Genomic DNA, 17194 nt, shown 5'->3' with positions numbered 1-17194 from the left:
GAACACATTTATTGGGTCGATCCTGCAAATGCAGTTTGCATGCACATGTACGTACATCACCGCTTGACACTCTGGAGAGAGATGATGCTCGTCCTAATCCTTATAGCGCCCTCTGCTGGTGAAAGAGAACTGCTAGTTTATTTCAACTATACTTAAATGAAATGCTTTTTGACTGGTGAATAAATCTAATAATTAGCCGATACCGATGGTCACTTGTTATGCCGATATCGGCCGATATTGACGTTAGCAGAGTCTGGTAATATTACATTACCTTGTCAGTCAACATGGGTCTTCGGCTTCTCACAACACCGCTCATCTGCATGTCAACACATGCATGTTCTCTGTGAGGGGGAGATGTTAACGGGGAGTAACGGCACTGTGTGTTTCACAGCTGTGCAGTTTCATTCAGAGACCTTCGGTCGTCGCCAAAATGCATCAAACAGAATTCAGAATCAGATTTATTGTCCAGGTTTGCTTACACACACACACAAGGAATTTCACTTTGGTGAACTGTGCTCTCTTATGTACAGGTACAACATTAAATATCAACAATAAACAGAATAAGAAAAGACTAATATTTACATGACTAAATATGAAACAGTGCAGTGGTGAATAGTGCAAAAGATGATGAAGTAACATGAGAAGTAAAATGCAGTTATGTGACAGATGAGTCAATTAAGATGTCAATTACAGTATTTACATAAATAAGTGTGTGTGTATTGATCATTTAAATTGAATTATATATATATATATACATATATGTATATTCACAGTGACGGTTGGTTTAGAGTCAGTTGGTTTATTCTTACATATTGTTGCTAGAAGTTGACTTATAAATATGTGAAACAACAGACAGATGTCAACACTGCGTCCCGATTTCACTCGTACAGTGTGAGCTCTCCGGCCGTGCCTGACAATCGTGTCGTACAGTGTGAGCACGTCGATCTCATGGTCTGGTCGGGCGTCGTAAACGATTCAGTCGTACAGTGTGAGCACGTCGATCTCATGGTCTGGTCGGGCGTTGTAAACGATTCAGTCGTACAGTGTGAGCTGACATGCCACCCCGACTTTTATACAATCGGGGGGAAATCGCACAGCGTGAGCCAGGCTTAATGGCATCTTGTAGGAGCAGCGCAACAAATAAAACACATGTATAACCACTGGGCAGGAGCAATGCGTTACCACATTCAGCACAGGCCGGTGCATGTAAAACCTGAAGGCCGTAAGTGCTAGCACTGCTAACGTTAGCCACACTTGACAAACCATTGTTTACTTTTGTTTACCCTCGGAGTAATGGACATCGCAAAGTGCCACACACTTCAACAACATCTTTAAAGAGCCATACATTTTGATTTTGAAGAATGACCGGCTTAAAATAGAAGTCAAATAGGTTTCACAACACAGTATGTGTTGGGACAGTGTTTGAGCTTTTTTAAATACAAAATGGGCTCAATTCTGACTGTTTGTGACCTTTAGAGGAGTCGATTACAGTCTGCATATTTCTGTTCAATCGACAGGGAAATTAGTCGTGAGGAAGATCCAAGTTTCAGATTGCCAAGGTGACCTTGAGTTACAGTACAGTGTCATATGTACTGGCAGTAACACTGAGACGGTAACCTTCATCTGCTTTAAAGATAGGGGGGGAGTGATATTTGTTGGCTCAGCTACAGCTACAATGACACTGACCTTTCTGTGAGGGGCCAGTTCTGAGGTTGTCCATCTGGTGATCTGCGCTATAAAGGGCTACTGATTGAGGATAACAGAGGAGGGACACACGAGGAGAGCAAAAGATGTCTTTATTAAAGGATCTTCTTTTTGACATTTAGCCCCCTCCTATTTCATATATTGTATCTTTAAAAAAATCATTCATGCTCCTTGTGGTGTGATTCTTGGAGCAACATAGCCTTCATGATCTCGGCTTTCCTGAAACATGGCACTTTTCTGTGCAGAGAAATCAGCAGGCAGGGGTTAACCGAAAGGAAGCAATGCATTCTGGTCTTAGTTTAGTAGATGACTGTTGGCTGCCAATGGCTCTCTTCTCTGCTTCACTCACTTCCTCCCTCCCTCCCTCCCTCCCTCCCTCGATCTCCACTCTGCACTGCACTGAGAGAAGCATGTGGAGGAGAATTGTAAATGTGCCGAGCTTTGTGAATGTGTGTTTCCCCGAGTGCGTGTGTGTTTCCGGAAAAAAAAGGAAAGCAATGAAGGAGAGGAGATAGGAATTGCAAGTGGGGGGGCGCCTGCGTCGCTCCCCCTCTCTGTGTACTGTTATGTGTGTGACTGTGCATGTATGTGTGTGCACGCTGCAATGCTGAGCAGGGAAGGTCGCTGCATCTGCCCCCCCCTCGCTGGGATTATGTAGTGACACGGGGCAGTTTTTGCGACTCAGGAAGCGGTGGAGTGGGATCAGGCCTGCAGAGAGTGGGATGAAGGGCCGGAGCTGCTGGGAGTCGGGGACGGTCCGCTCCCTCTGCAACTCGAGCTGCCTGAGTAAACTCAACAAGGGTCAGTACAGCTACCGCTAAAGCTAAAACACAGGAGCTGACGCACTCCAACAAACCCTCATCATTCTGCTGTCTCCTTCCTCATCGCACGTCTGAGAGCTAGCTGTCATCCCTCCATCCATCCTCCTCTATCTGTCTTCTATTGCCATGGATGCTCACATTTCAGCAGCCTCCCTGTACAATGCAGCGCAGAGTAGTCTGTCCTGTCACTCCTCTCTGCATGCAGTCTCCTTCTTTCTTCTGTCGCTCAGAATCATTTCCTCTCTTTCCTTTGCGCCTGCTCTACCTCACATTTGCATATGGATGAGTCGGAGTCTGCCAGGCCTACATGCACCTGTGTTTTGCATATTCAGTGTGAGGAGTTCTCTGTACCAGTTGAAACTGTGACATCCTCCCTCGGTGCACATGTGACATGACATGAGGGTGGTGAGGGTCATGACTAATTACTACACTCCAGCAGCATTTTCTTGCACTTTCTACTCAAATGCAATATTAACCTGAGTTACATGGTATCCCAATTGTAAAAAAATAAACATTGCACAGGACATAACAAGTCAAGTTCAAAGCATCAAATATAGTTTGTCTGATTTCGTTGTTACATTTGAAGGAAGTGGGAGGTGAGCTAAAATATTATCCCCTCCCTGTTTTCATCTGTGTCCATCTTCCACCTCTCTCACTTCATCACTTGGAGACTTGCTGATGTTGAGTTGAACAGCTGTGCTCTTTAAGCCCTGGGCTCTCCATCTCCTTTGCTCTGCCTGTTTGTTCAATGAGATGAGTCTGGCATACGTGATGTAGGACGTGCTGTTTTAAGACCTTACACAGTTCTGCTCCTGCAATATAAATGTTGGGATGAGACATTTAGAACCAACAGTTAACAGGTATGAGCATCAGTCCAATCATATCAGAGCTTTTCAAGTCAATATAGTATGAACTTTTCTCTTGAAACAGCATAATGTTATAGTTCAAATGCCACAGTCCTGTGGTAAGAAGTCCTGGATATGAGAACATTGTAAATCCAAATATAACTATAATTGGGGGCGGCAGTAGCTTAGTCTGTAGGGACTTGTATTAGGAACCGGAGGGACGCTGGTTCGCAGTGCGGGTTTTTCACTCACTAAGACCGTGATACGGGAAAGGTCGCAGCCGTTGTTTGTTGTTTTTGAAAAAAGAATTTTCATTCTAATCAAAAGGATGACATGGGAAAATAGCCGATCAGTGGTGGTCTTGATTTTAAATCTGGAGTCCGCCCAGTCCGAGAGCAGGACAAGACTTAGTAAAAAAGTTTTCCCTTCCAAGATAAGACCGAGACCTTCAGAAAGTGGTCTCGAGATGGGTGTTGAGACCAAGACCGATTTTGAATACCACAACACTTTACAACGCTGTTAGCTGAACGTAAACCAAACAACTTCTTCACAACTTAAATCTGTTCTTCCACCTCCACTGGTAACCCTGACAATACAGATTGGTTCTTGGTAGGACAGAGTTTGACATAAACAACTTCAGAACAGTGAAGTAGTGATTCTAAAGTCTGTAAAAACCATTTCCATCTATATTAAAAAGGAAATAATCTTCAGAAAATGTAAAGGGGTATTAATGGATTTGAAGTGTCTAAAAATGTAAATTCTGGTTGCCGTTTTTTTGGGGGGGATTTTGAAAATGAACTGAAAAGCAGAAAAGGAAATAAAACATTAAAGCCATCAGAAAGAAATGTGGATGTGTATGTTATGAAAGGAAATTCTTAATGCTACAAAAACCCCGACAGCAATGTGAAAAACTTCTGCAAAATGTTACCGTTTACTGTTTAATTTCAATGAAAATAGTCATTAAAGGCCAATGAATGTCTTCCTCTTGTAAGAAAAAGTTTATACTTTTGCTGTTAACACATTTTGTAATTTGTCTAGTGACTCTGGAACCATTAGACCCTGTGTTTGTGAAACCTGAGGTTGAGTGTTTCATTATCAGAGTTAGCTTCATACAATGTGATGATTTCTTACCGAGTTAGAAATCTAATTATTTCCATCCTGCAGACTTTTAAAACCTCTTTTTAGAAGCTGTGCTACCACGTGACATTCCACATCACTTTGATTATCAGTCCTTATTCAAATCTGTTTGTGTTCCTGAGAACATGGAAACTTTGTCAATGAGCAAACACAGCAAAAACCCCATGTACTGAGGCTGTCGTCCTCCAAGCGGGCGGACCAGGTTCAAATCCGACCTGTGGCTCCTTTCCCGCATTCTTTCCCCACACTTTCTCTATCTCCCTGCTTTCCAGCTCGATCTACCTTCCTGTCTCTAAAATAAAGGCACTAATAAGGGCACGGTCGCTTGAGTACAGCACGGTACAGATGGCCAGTGTGACCGCGCCCTAAAAGCCCAAATACATTTTGCTACCATCCCTCCTTAGTAACTAATTGCTCCCTGCACAGTATGCATTTTTAAAGAGGGCTAACGCACAGGGTTAGAGTGCAGGGTACGCCACCTGGAGCTCCTCATTACTTTTTATTTTTCAAATATTAATGCACATAACTTACAGGTAACATCCAGACACCTCTACTGCTGCTGCGCTGTCAGGTCATTCACCTCTCTTCTCGTCTGCTGCTGCTTTCAAGGCTCATTATCTTCCAGCACAGGTACACCGACAATTAGCATGAAAGATCACAATCTTACTGTGTGTAACCTAACTCATGATCTTTCTACATTGTGAGGGTCTCTAATGAGAGCGAGTAACTCAAACACGAGATCACATCAAACTAACTAACTATGAATCCTTATGGTTTCCGACCTTTGCTTTCTGAGTTTTGTTGAGTTAGAATTTCATAACAGAAGTGTGTGATATTGATGAAATACGAGGAAGATTTTCTAGAACTTAACGGAGATATTGTCCCTGGATTAAAATATGCAGCTACTCAGTCCATAATGACCAATCTTCAAAACATCCAGAGATATAACTGGGTGAGCATCCTTGTGATAAAAACAGTGTTTTTTAAATCTGTGACAGCTGACAAATTATTAGCATCACATCAAAGCTAGTGTCATCGTTGCTCTCCTTACAAGTGTGATGCTCTCTGAAGCTGGAACTTACCTGGATGTCACACAGGAGGGAGACGCATTACAGATGTAATCCTCAAGATTTATGTGTTTTATTTTAAACTGAACTGATCATTTCCAGTAAATCCCACGTGCATGTGTGTGAAAGCAGCAGATCAGCCACAGGAATGACTCACTCTTTAACTCACAAGGACAATGTGTGTGTGTGTGTTTATTACAGAATAACCAGCGTCAATGAAAAAATATCAACACAATCATTTAATTTCATTCCATTTTTAAATTTAAATCCTCGTGAAACTCATTGAAGAGATACAATGAGACCGAGCTACAGACAACAATAAAGCAGAGAAGATTAAAGGCAGGGTTGGTAATTCTCGAAAACTGGCATGACTTTGAAAGTACCATTCCCTCAGTGCTACGTCTGCACCCCCTCCCCTCTGAGCTCCCTCTAAAGCCACACCCCCTCACTTACATGCAGAAGCGGACCCTCAGCTCATCGCTTGCATTGTGTAGAAACTACGTCATCTCATGTCTCATTCAGCGTTAAATAATCTCACAGTCTGTCATCGGTGATCCGCTTTGAGCGTGCCATGGGGTACAGTCAGAAAAATAAATGATTTACTCAGAATTAATTGGATTAAGTTTGCCAAAAAGAACAACATCGTGATGCCAATTTGTAAAAAAGTACAAATGCAAGCTTTGTTAGGTCTGTCGTCAAAAGGAGAAGCAAACAACTTATAAAATATATTTTTTGAACGGTCGTCCGATCGTTTCTCGTGCGTTTCATTCAGTTGGGAAATTGAACGCTGATTGGCTTTAACAACAACAGATTAAACAGATTTGTGTCTCAAGTTGAAATATTTGATCGATAATGTCTGCTCCACTTTTATCCAGATATCTGTTTATATAGATAAGTGTGGGCCGCGGCCCCCTGGTGGGCCGTGTGAGTACTGCAGGTGGGCCGCGAAAAGCCCTCCACCAATTTTTTAAAATAAAATAAATATCACAATAATGATGATTCACCACGAGTCAACATGTTAAGTGATTAGTAAGACGTGTCATGACTATTCATGGACATAATGTTTAGTAAACGTTTGTGTCTATCTTCCCATAATATCATGTTGTAATGTCCATTAATTTACCCGAACTGAAAGTTATAGATGTAGTCATACATTTTTTTTTATAATGGACCCAGGAGTAATTCTGTATTTCAAAGCGGGGCAGTCTGAAGTTTGGGAAAGGCTGCTCTAGATCAATAAATCATCGTTAGATTACTGCTGATTGGAGTCGTATGTCTTTAGCCCAGAATATTCTGCACCTTGTTTTTGCGCTCCACATGGACTCTTTCTCCTGCAAACACCAACGCCAGCTGATACTAAATATTCACTGCAGCTCAATCTACAAATATACAAACAGAAACACCAGAACACTTAACCCGCTGACAGTCCAGACCACCATGAATGGATTCTACATTTTTATGCAGCATCTGTAATCAGGGACGATACCTCTGTTAGTGAGACCTACTTTAAAGTTTTTGATGTTTCAAGTGGCAGCTGTCTGCAGACCCTCCTCCTCTCACAGCCTCAGCGTCTGTTTGCATCTATGTAGATTAAGAATTGATGTATGTGAGCGTGCATTCAGTTAATGTGTGAGTACCAGTCGGGTGTGCACGGGTTTTTTGGCTCTTTTCTTGCCTTTCAAGGATGAACACTTTCATACTGTAAACATCAGACATCAGACCCTAACCCTGCAGACTGTTTCAAATGGTGAACACATGGCTTCATAGTTTATCTTGAATTGATTTTCTCCCCATGAGCAGCCAACTTTGTTATTACTGCATTCACATAGATATCCTTTCATAGCTATCAGACATGTGCAGACGAGCACAAGTTAGCATCCAGAGGTTGTAGGATAATTAATGACCTCAACCTTAAGAGTTATGCAGTAAGCAAAAGCCATTCAGCCTCACAGTGTTTGATGCACCAGCTGGGATTTTATAATATATACTCAGCCTATAAATCTTCATTTTTAGTGGCCAGCAGCCTGATCGTTTTTCTCTTAGTCTATCGCAGCACATTATAAAACAGAGCTGAATTAAAAGTCACTGCGTTGTTGTTGCTGCAGTTTGCTGTTAATCTTTTCTTTTGTTTGCTGCTCTCTGAGAGTGTTCGATTGGATCATACACGGCCGGAGCTGTACTGCAGAGCTTTTGGGGACAGTGATGAGTTGCACTGCACGGTTTCTCATTTGCCTTGTGGAGGCAGCTGAATGCTGTGCTACTGGATTTAACCTGCCGTCTCCTGCTGTTTGTCTCCTCGTGATGTATCTCAGGGGAAGGGACGGAGCAAGTTAGCAATTACTGGCCAAGATTACACTCTCCCCCTCCTCTGGGACACATCCTCGCTCTTCATCCCTGATTGTTTTCGCTTCTGTTTCTGATACACGTCTCATAAATGTCTCTTTTCTTGCGCACTCTATCAAAACAGTCCTCTTCATTTCTCTTTGCGCTGTCAGTGCTGAGGGAAATGTGTCCAACGAGGGGTATAAAACTCCCTCTGGGTAAAAATACAGTTGCCTTCAGATTGCATGTGCGCTCTGGTCCACATGGTGCATTCAGGCAGGCTTGTTGCAATCAATATCTGATGATTGGCTCGGAGCGATTCTGATATTCACAAGGGATTGTGCAAAAGCAAAACTCATACTGTATGGTGAGGGTCACATCATGATAGAAAAACCTCCTAGGATGACTCTGTGCCCTAGAATATTATTTTTTATAATATTTTATTTTGTGACCTTAAAAAAAAGGTTGTGGAGGGAAATCAATGCTGCCTACATGATGTTTGTAATCATCATAATTAGAGGATTCTGTTACTATGCATTTTGGGCAAAACATCCCTGATTAAAATGTCATCGTATTTCAACTACCAACATCCCCCACAAGTTTTGTGATCGCCTCTAAGTGAAGCAATTTCTGAAGAAAAATATCGCAATCGACAACTTCCTTCTTCAGTAATGACTGAAACCCCGAAGTACTGTACCACCACATGACGGTAATTTCTGGAAGACAGGGAAGGGTTTATGTGTACCTAATTACACATTATACAATGCTTCAGGAAAAAAAGGCCTTTGGATCATCATTAATCCTTTAAGTATACTAGTCCATGCCCGCTAACAAAGGCGGCTGTGTGAATGAGATTAAGTTAAATGGCATTTAAAGGGTATTTAAGGGTACAATGATTTCTGCTAGTATTACATAATGTCTAAAACAATAGTGCCGTTAACCATTACAAAGTCTGAATACACTCAGACAGACAGAACTTCCTCAAGACAATACTGCCGATATGTTAAATTAGCTGTAGACACTCTGCAACAGAGTCTGGGTACATTAACAGCACGACCTGAGTCTCCGAGCGCTTCTCACCTGACGCTCATTGTTGCTATTTTACGGAAGCTAACACCCGCTTCTCTCTGCAGTGGTTTTAATAACTCTGTGCGCTTGATATTCTCCTATATTCAAGGAAACATCACCATCAACACAACATGAAAATGATGTAAATGTCCTGGCATCAGCAGCTGAAACCAATTTTCCCCTTTAAATGATCAGTCGGATTAGTTTCTCGTGCGCCATTGTTTTTGACAAAGCTGTTTTTAGAAGTCCCGCCCCTTTTTTTGTTTTTTTAATTGGTCCTAGACGGAGAAGTGTCATTGACAAGCACGGCGGTTGAAACTGTGATTGCAGCGATAGAAAACAGCTCATGCTGAGAGTGTTTTTGCGCTCTGAAAACACTGAACTGCTTTTGGTTTTGTATTGCAAATGGGCGCTGCCAGAACAAGAAATGGCGTCAGTGGACACAGACCCCTTTAGTGAGTCTAAACCTGTAAAAATGAAAGGTAATAACCACTAGAAGTTCAAATAAATATATTTTACATTGATCAGGGCCTTTAACCTTAACTCTTTTTTAATCCAGAGAGGGAGTACAACATGCTCGTCTCTCTGCCACAGGCTGACATCTTGTCAGCCCGGGGCCCGGCTCGGCTCGGCTGATCTGACAGCCTGTCCTCAGGGACGAGCAGAGTGATGAACCCTGATGGTGGGACAGCAGAGAGAGAGAGAGAGAGAGAGAGAGAGAGAGAGAGAGAGAGAGAGAGAGAGAGAGAGAGAGAGAGAGAGAGAGAGAGAGAGAGAGAGAGAGAGAGAGAGAGAGAGAGAGAGAGAGAGAGAGAGAGAGAGAGAGAGAGAGAGAGAGAGAGAGAGAGAGAGAGAGCTGCTCCTCAAATTACATTCTCCAACATCCTCCTTCTTCATCTCTCTCTCCCTCGCTGGTATGATACCCTCACTGAGATGGACAATTACTGTAAGGTGGGCGTGAAGGGCGAAGAAGCTGCGCACATGATTAAAAAAAAAAAGAAAAGATGGATGTGTTTAAATGTGATTTGTGAGCTGTGACCTGTAAATGTGTGTCCTCACTTTCCTCAGAAACGCTTATTTGCTGCTTAAATAATATAATTATCCTGTTAGGAGGAGGCTCCAGGAGAGGCACCGTGGGAGCTGGAGACATAGGGTCTTCTCCGAAGGTGGTGGGCTGTGGGGGGAAGGGGGGGGGAGGAATTTCGCCCTTGAGGCATGACTAGCGTGGTAATGGGCTCCTGGCCTCGCCTCGCGGTGTCAACTCTGCTATGGAGAGCCATCCATCCTCATCTGTGTTTGTGAAGGAAGGTGTTAGAAGTGTGAGGGCTGAGCCTGGCAGTAGAGACAGGATATTTATTGACACAGGTTTACTGCTTTCACTATTCCAGCTGTGATTTACAGGTGAGAGAATATGGTTAGGCATCTTAAAGGTGTTTTTGTTTTTTTACCACCATGTATTCAAACATGTCTGCTGGTGCTTGGTATTTCATTGACGCTATTTGGATACGACTCAGTGAACCAATAGGACTCTGCAGAAAGGGCATTTCTGACATACTTACCGAAGCTTCAATTTCAATTTGTAGAAGCTTCATGTCCTAGTTTCCCCCTTGTCCTTAAAGGGCGTGTGCACAGAAGAGCCAACAGCCAAAATGTGCATTACAGCAGCTCACATCTTGTTTCTGTGAGGTTTCGGAGAGAAAATGAGTTTTGCAGGCGATGAGTCTCTTCTAAACAAATACGCCTCGGTACATGTGACAGTTTATTTTTAAGTTGCTTTGCTGAGAGCTGCTGAACTCATTGGCAGAATGAGGGTGAAGAATAATAGTGAGGCTTCGCTGCGGGGCTGTAAATGTCTTTACTTAGCCATGTGTTTTTTTAGTTCAACCCCTACACATCCCAGCTGTACATTTAAAAAACAAACATTTGAAAAAAGAATCTCGAAACCCTCCTGGTACATGTGTTCATTCCTCCTAATATCGCACAGACTTAACCAAAGCATTGTATGAGCTTCTGTTTTTTTCTAACCCTAACCCCCTTCTAAAATTTTTCAAAACCAACCAGGTTTTCCCTGCACACATCCTGAATGTTATCCAGTCCCTGCTCTGTAATTTCACACTGTCAGAACCTGGATGCAGAGGGCCGGGATTGAGTTTCCTGCAGCTCAGTCAGTTGTGACTTCGCCAGTCAGTAACTGTGGTCTTCCATCAGAACCTCACTCACCCCTGTGTCTAGCTGAATGTATTTAGGAAAGTAATTTTAGAATGTGTGTGAAGTTTCTTGTTCTAAATCCACTCTGATCCTGTATTTGATCATGTCTATAAACCCCTCTATTTCAGCCCTGCTCAGAACAGGCTGTTTCTGTGTCTGTACCTTTAAATATGTAAATGAGCTGTGTCTGACCACGCCCCCTCTCTGGAAGGACTTGGGTGTACTTGGTCTTTCTCGCACCATGTCCTATTGTTTACGGTGAGAAGGCAGACTCAGAGGGCAGAACAAACACCTAGCTGTGGGAGTGTCACCCACCTGGGGGAGGGGCTACTGCCCTTTGTGATGTCATGAAGGGAAAATCTCCAAACGGCCTGTTTGAGCACACATTTTCTGATAAGTGGAGCAGGCTAAAGACGGAGAGGATGGACGTCTCTCATAATTGTTTTTTTTTTTGACAGTCTTAAGACACATATCAGTGTTAGAAAAACATGGTAAAGTGTATTTTGCATGTGTGACTTTTTAAAAGATGAAGAATGATATCGTTAAGTTATACTTTATGATTGTTTTGCAATATATCCATTATCACAGAATTGCTGTATCGTGATATTATCATTATCTTGGGCCACATATTGTGTATCGTATCATATCGTATCCTGAGTTAGCCTACAATCCCCAAACCCTCAACAGTATGTTTTGTCAGTTACTTATCTGTATCACAACTAAACCAACTTGATGGATTCTTACACGTCAGATCTGCTGTTCACTGAAGAGTTGTTGTCGTGAGAGAACTTGAGGAAACTTGGAGCTTCTTGCCCCCTCGTCTTTCCAAAAGTTGCACCAGTTAGCTTTATTTTAAAGTAGGGAAGAAAAGCTGTAATATCATTAATTGTCATATGAAATGCTTCAGATCAGATTTAGCTGTAAATAAAATATTGTGATATTAAAATGTAGAAACTGCTACACATCAACATTGAAACCATTGTAATAAATCTGCTGTGAAGTCTGATTTGTCTCTCAAAGTGGATTGCCCTCGCTGTAATTTGAACTCACATCTGAGTTATTCTGACATCCCCAACCTATCGGCGTGGCTGACTGTGATGTAAGGCATCAGCATCAGTAACTAAGTATGATGTGGAGCCAGCTTCTAGGTTCAGAAGCATAAAAAATTCAAATCCATCATCTACCCCTGCACACTATTACTGCTGTCAAGTCACAGTCCAGAAGTCACTCATCTTATTCTATGGCAAATATATGTCAAACCAGATGTGTAAAGAACTGTTTCTAAAGTTTCCTCTGTGGTTTTAAATAGTTTGGGACTCATTTTGAACTTCGAAAAAAGGTATGCAATTAAATGTGATTTGGGGCAGGCTTATTTCTGTCTCGTGGGAGGAAGTTCAAAACTGCACCAATTAACCAACTTACTCCTCTGTTTAAAGCTGCGCTGCTATAGTCACACTTGATCAATTTAAGGCTGATTTCATTATCCTCTCCCACTCTGTCTGCTCGCTCTTTCTCTTTTCCCCCTCTCCTACTGTCTCAGGCTTTTCTTTTCACTGGAGCTGCACACAAACTCCTTTCCTCCTCTCTTCTCTACCTGCCTGTGTCTGCGGTGAATGTGTTGAAATTCAGTGTATTTAGCTCCCGTCTCTCCTGCTGGCCTGTAACGGGTGACAGTCAGCGTCAGCTCTGATCCATATTCCCAGCAGGTTTCATTGTCGCTGTCTGGCTGCTGGGTTGACCTTTGGCTGCACTGTTTTGTTTTTTCAACTCTGATGATCAGACGGTTGTGTGTCTGAAAGCCAGTTCAACATGTTCACACATTAGCTCTGGATCTGGAGCACTGAGGCCTGTGTGCGTGTGCTGCTCCTGCCAGCCTGAACTCTGGTTACCTTTTATGGGAAAATGGATGCCAAGGAATGCAGACATGGTGAGAGATCATCGCTTCTCCTTGTGCATTTTACTCATCCTCCACTTGTGTTTTTTCTAGTTCAGGTCTCTTTGGTTTCCTTTGATATAAGCTTCAACTTTTGAAATTTGAAATCTTTGTATGTTGTGGATTTTAATACCAGTCTACATATTGGCTATTTTTGGGCCTTTTTATGTCTTTAAGGATAAGACAGGAGGGAGTTCCAGGAAATATTGGGAGGAGGGAATGGGGGTAAAACATGCAACAAATCTGGAGAATCAGACTCGAGCCCAGGATGGCTGTGAGGACTCACCGGACACCTTGGGTTAATTTATCTTGAAGCTGAAGTGTGAGTGTAGGCAGGCTGCCAACAGCATAAACTGACCAGATTTTACAGAAAACAAATTCCAGCACCTCTGGTTGTTAGCCATCTGAATTAAGAAAGAGGAAATAATATAAGTAGAGAGATGAGGTAAATGCAAAGTGTTTTGTGATACATTTGACATATATTCAGAAGGTATTACTTTGTGTTTATGCAAAAATTAACAATTTTGTTCAGGGTCCAGTCACATAAGAATCAGAGAGAATAAAAATGTTTTTACAACAAGTATACAGAGGAGGACATGACTGCCTTAGCTACGCTTCATGTTGCCACATTTCCTGGACATCAGGGAGTTTGGCGTCATCAGACATAAAACTGCAAATGCCAATGTCATGGTGGTGCTGGATGAAAGGTCAGAGGATCTCAGGTCTCCGGAGGATGAGTCTTTATTACAGTTCAGAGAAATCTACAGTATGTTTAAAACTGGTGGTGGAAAATCATCATCATCAATTAAAGGATGGTCCTCAACTTTCAAACATTTGATGTTATCTCTTGAGACTTTTATGGTTACCGTGACAAATTAATCCAAAACCTCAAATCTTCTAAGTGCCGATTTATTTCAGTAGGACTAAAAGAAATGGTCTCAGACCCATTTATTGACATTTTCCTTTAAAGCAACAATATTAAACTTTTTCACCTTTAAAGGCTTTATATGCTATTTTTTGATCCAGCAGATGTCGCCTGTAATTATATTACATTTAAGTGTGAAACATCACATATAAAGACTTTAAAGTGCTGCCATTTCGTTTGGCAAAAATATCTTTGAGAGCTTTGTGATTGGATCAAGCAGCAGATCCACCTCAGTGTCGGCGTCTGTGGCTCAGTTGGTAGAGTCGGTCGTCTCTCAACGGTAAGGTTAGGGGTTCGACCCCCAGCTTCTACAGCCACATTTCCGATGTGCCCTATCAGACACTTAACCCCAAGTACTGATGGTCTCTTTACTCAGCAGCCTCTACCATCAGTGTGTCAATGTGTAGGTGTGACCTGCAGTGTAAAAGCGCTTTGAGTAGTCTAGAAAAGCTCCAACCAAGCTCAAGTCCATTTTCCATTTAGTCCATTTAGTGGAAGCTCGACCCTTTTTCCTGGAGGACGTCTTGGTAAAATGTGAACTCGGTATGATTGCTGCATCCTCCCCCCCAGGCCGGGATCCATGCTTCACATTGCAGGAAGCAAATAGATGTGACAGAGGTGATAGTCTCTCCCTCTGCAAGGTCACAGCCTGCTGCAATGTTTTTGAGGAGAAAGTATTGCCAATACTCTGACAGTGATATCAGCCACATAACAGACCTTTCTATTGTGACAAAGCAGACTCTGTGTAGTGCAGGCATGGTGAAGACATTCCCTTTTGAAGGTCAGAAGGGCGAGTTAGAGGGGGGGGGGGGGTACTTTCTCTCTGCACAACAGTCTCTGCGCTGCACTCAAACCTTTAACCTGAGATATATTTTCCTCTCCTCTTGCTGCTCATTTCAATCCCCTGCGTGTGCCCCTTCTTTCCTTCCGTCTTCTTTAATATGTCACATCTCTCTGCTAGGATTGTTGGGTTGTTATTTTTCTTTCAGCCTGCCAGAATGTGTTGAGAGTTTAAGGACACCAGCAGCACTGAAGCTGGGGCTTTGAATTTTATCTCAGCCATATGGGCTTGTTTTGTCAGCTTTATTTATTCAAACAGAAACACACAAACACAGATGCTTTTATGAAGTGAAATATTCTCCCGTGTGAGTGGAGATGTGATGAATGCACAGGTGTGCAAATATTCCTCACTCTCAAAACTCCAGTGTGTTCTTTGCTTGAAATGCAGAATCATTTTTTTTTAGCAAATATTATGATTAACACTTAATATCAGAGGTTCTATTGCCACCTTGTATTAGTTTCTTTTACGATGTCACAGGGTTTTTTTATGGACCTTGGCTTCACCCTCAGTGTATTTCTGTCTGTGTGTGTGCTGGCAGTGCGTGTGTGTGTGTGTGTGAGTGTGTGTGTGTAATTTAAGGCTGACACTGCAACACTGTTCTCGTATGTTCTGTTTAAGCTTGAGTAACCTCTCTATAGTGACATCACGGTGAGAGACAGCTGCTCCTGCAAAGGCTCATGGGGAAATGGGCGAGCTCTGTGTGTATTCAAAATGCAGCGCCCTCATACAGCGGCACATTTACATTTGTTTTAAGTGTTTCTGCAGTCAAAGTCGCTCGGATTTCGTGCGTCGCTGTCAAATCGGTGTGTTTGTGAGACCGTGTGTGAAATCCTGACTGTCCAATTATCACTCATTTAACTAACGTCACTAATCAGTTTAATGTGTTGTCGTCATAGTGACAGTTACTTGTCTTTCTATCATTTGTTTGTGTGAGTTTCATTTTTAAACAATCCTCACTAAACGCGCTAAAAATAAACGAGATAACGTGAAAAAACACCACCTGATGATGACGTCATATATTTGTAGTTTCAGCACAATTCTTGTGTCTGTCACGAGTCTTCTGTTATTAAGCTCAGCAAGCGGAAGTCTCTGAGGATTAGAGAAGTTTAATATTTGTTTGCCAATTTAGGAAAAAATCCTAATAATATTTGCTTCTGTGTTTGTGACGCGTGTCCTCTCTCTCTCTTCCAGACGACTCCGGGGACGAGGAGCCTACGTCCCAGTCGGACCGCAGCGAGCTTCAAGGCACCTTGAAGATACTCGTCAGCAAGCTCGACGACCTCAGCACATGCAACGATCTGATCGCCAAGCACGGGGCGGCCCTGCAGCGCTCCCTCAGCGAGCTCGAGGGTCTGAAGGTCCCCGTGGAGGGAGGGGAGAAGATCAAGGCGGTCAACGAGCGAGCCACCCTCTTCCGCATCACTTCCAATGCTATGATCAATGTGAGTAGCTGCGACGCGGGGACGACGAGACACAGCCACAGTGAGGGACCATCCGCATGATCAACATGTCACCTAGTGTAGCACGTTAAACAAGAGTCAGAGTGCTGCAGGATGAGAGAAGTAGCTCAACACCCGACCACATCCTGTCAAAATAAATGTCACCAAATATTAATCTGGTAGTTTGCAGTGGCTTCAAAGAACTGTCATCAAAGCAAACAGTCGTTTCTGACGCCGTTAGAATCAGCAAAAAGTTTAATCCAATTAAATGTAATTCAGTTAGTTCTGACTAAATTATTTAATTGGTCAGGAGGCATTTAAAGGCTTAATGTGTGATTTTTTACAAAATAAAAACACTAGAAACTAAGCTAGGAAACGAGAACTACTAAAACAGGAAATATAAACTTAAAATACAAAACTACATAAGACCAAATCCTGACAGCATGTGTCTCCATTAACTGGAAGTTAGTTGGAGTCAGCATTTCCAGTATGGCAACTGCCATCTTTCATAAACAACGGGTGATGTCATACTTACATACGTACTTAAAACAAACAATCTGATCCGTGGTAACATGCAGACCTTCACAGAGCAGCAAGCGAACAAGAAAATGTTTCGGTTGCTTCCTCAACTTCCAGTAAAGACGAGGAACTGATCATGTTGTTGGAGTTAAATGAACGCTTCCACAGACAGAAGGCAAGAACCTGTAGTTTACTATTTAAGATTGTGCAGCTTATAGAACTGTTGTGGAAAAGCAATAGCACACGCAAAGCTGTACCTAATATCAGCTTGCTGTGGCTGTCTTTAAGAGTTATTCATAAGCAAGAGGCTGCAGGCCGAATGCTAAACGTAATCAGTGATTATATTCAGTTCAACAGCACAACCT

At 42.5% G+C, this 17194-nt stretch overlaps 1 protein-coding gene across 4 annotated transcripts in view; it reads left to right on the top strand.

Annotated features, from left to right (window-relative positions):
* Positions 1 to 17194, top strand: part of osbp2b (oxysterol binding protein 2b) — a 61347-nt gene that overhangs the window by 21041 nt on the left and 23112 nt on the right. For 3 of the 4 annotated variants that reach the window (XM_065951673.1, XM_065951672.1, XM_029281581.2), the window contains exon 3: positions 16063 to 16313. In XM_065951673.1, coding sequence (XP_065807745.1) covers positions 16063 to 16313 — 251 coding nt within the window. Of the gene's footprint in view, positions 1 to 2133; positions 2506 to 16062; positions 16314 to 17194 lie in introns of those variants that run through there. The other variant, XM_065951674.1, reaches the window with a different exon arrangement.

Source organism: Labrus bergylta, chromosome 2, assembly GCF_963930695.1.
Source record: "Labrus bergylta chromosome 2, fLabBer1.1, whole genome shotgun sequence".
In the NCBI taxonomy this organism is placed as follows: domain Eukaryota; kingdom Metazoa; phylum Chordata; class Actinopteri; order Labriformes; family Labridae; genus Labrus; species Labrus bergylta.
This window is presented reverse-complemented; position numbering and strand designations above follow the sequence as displayed.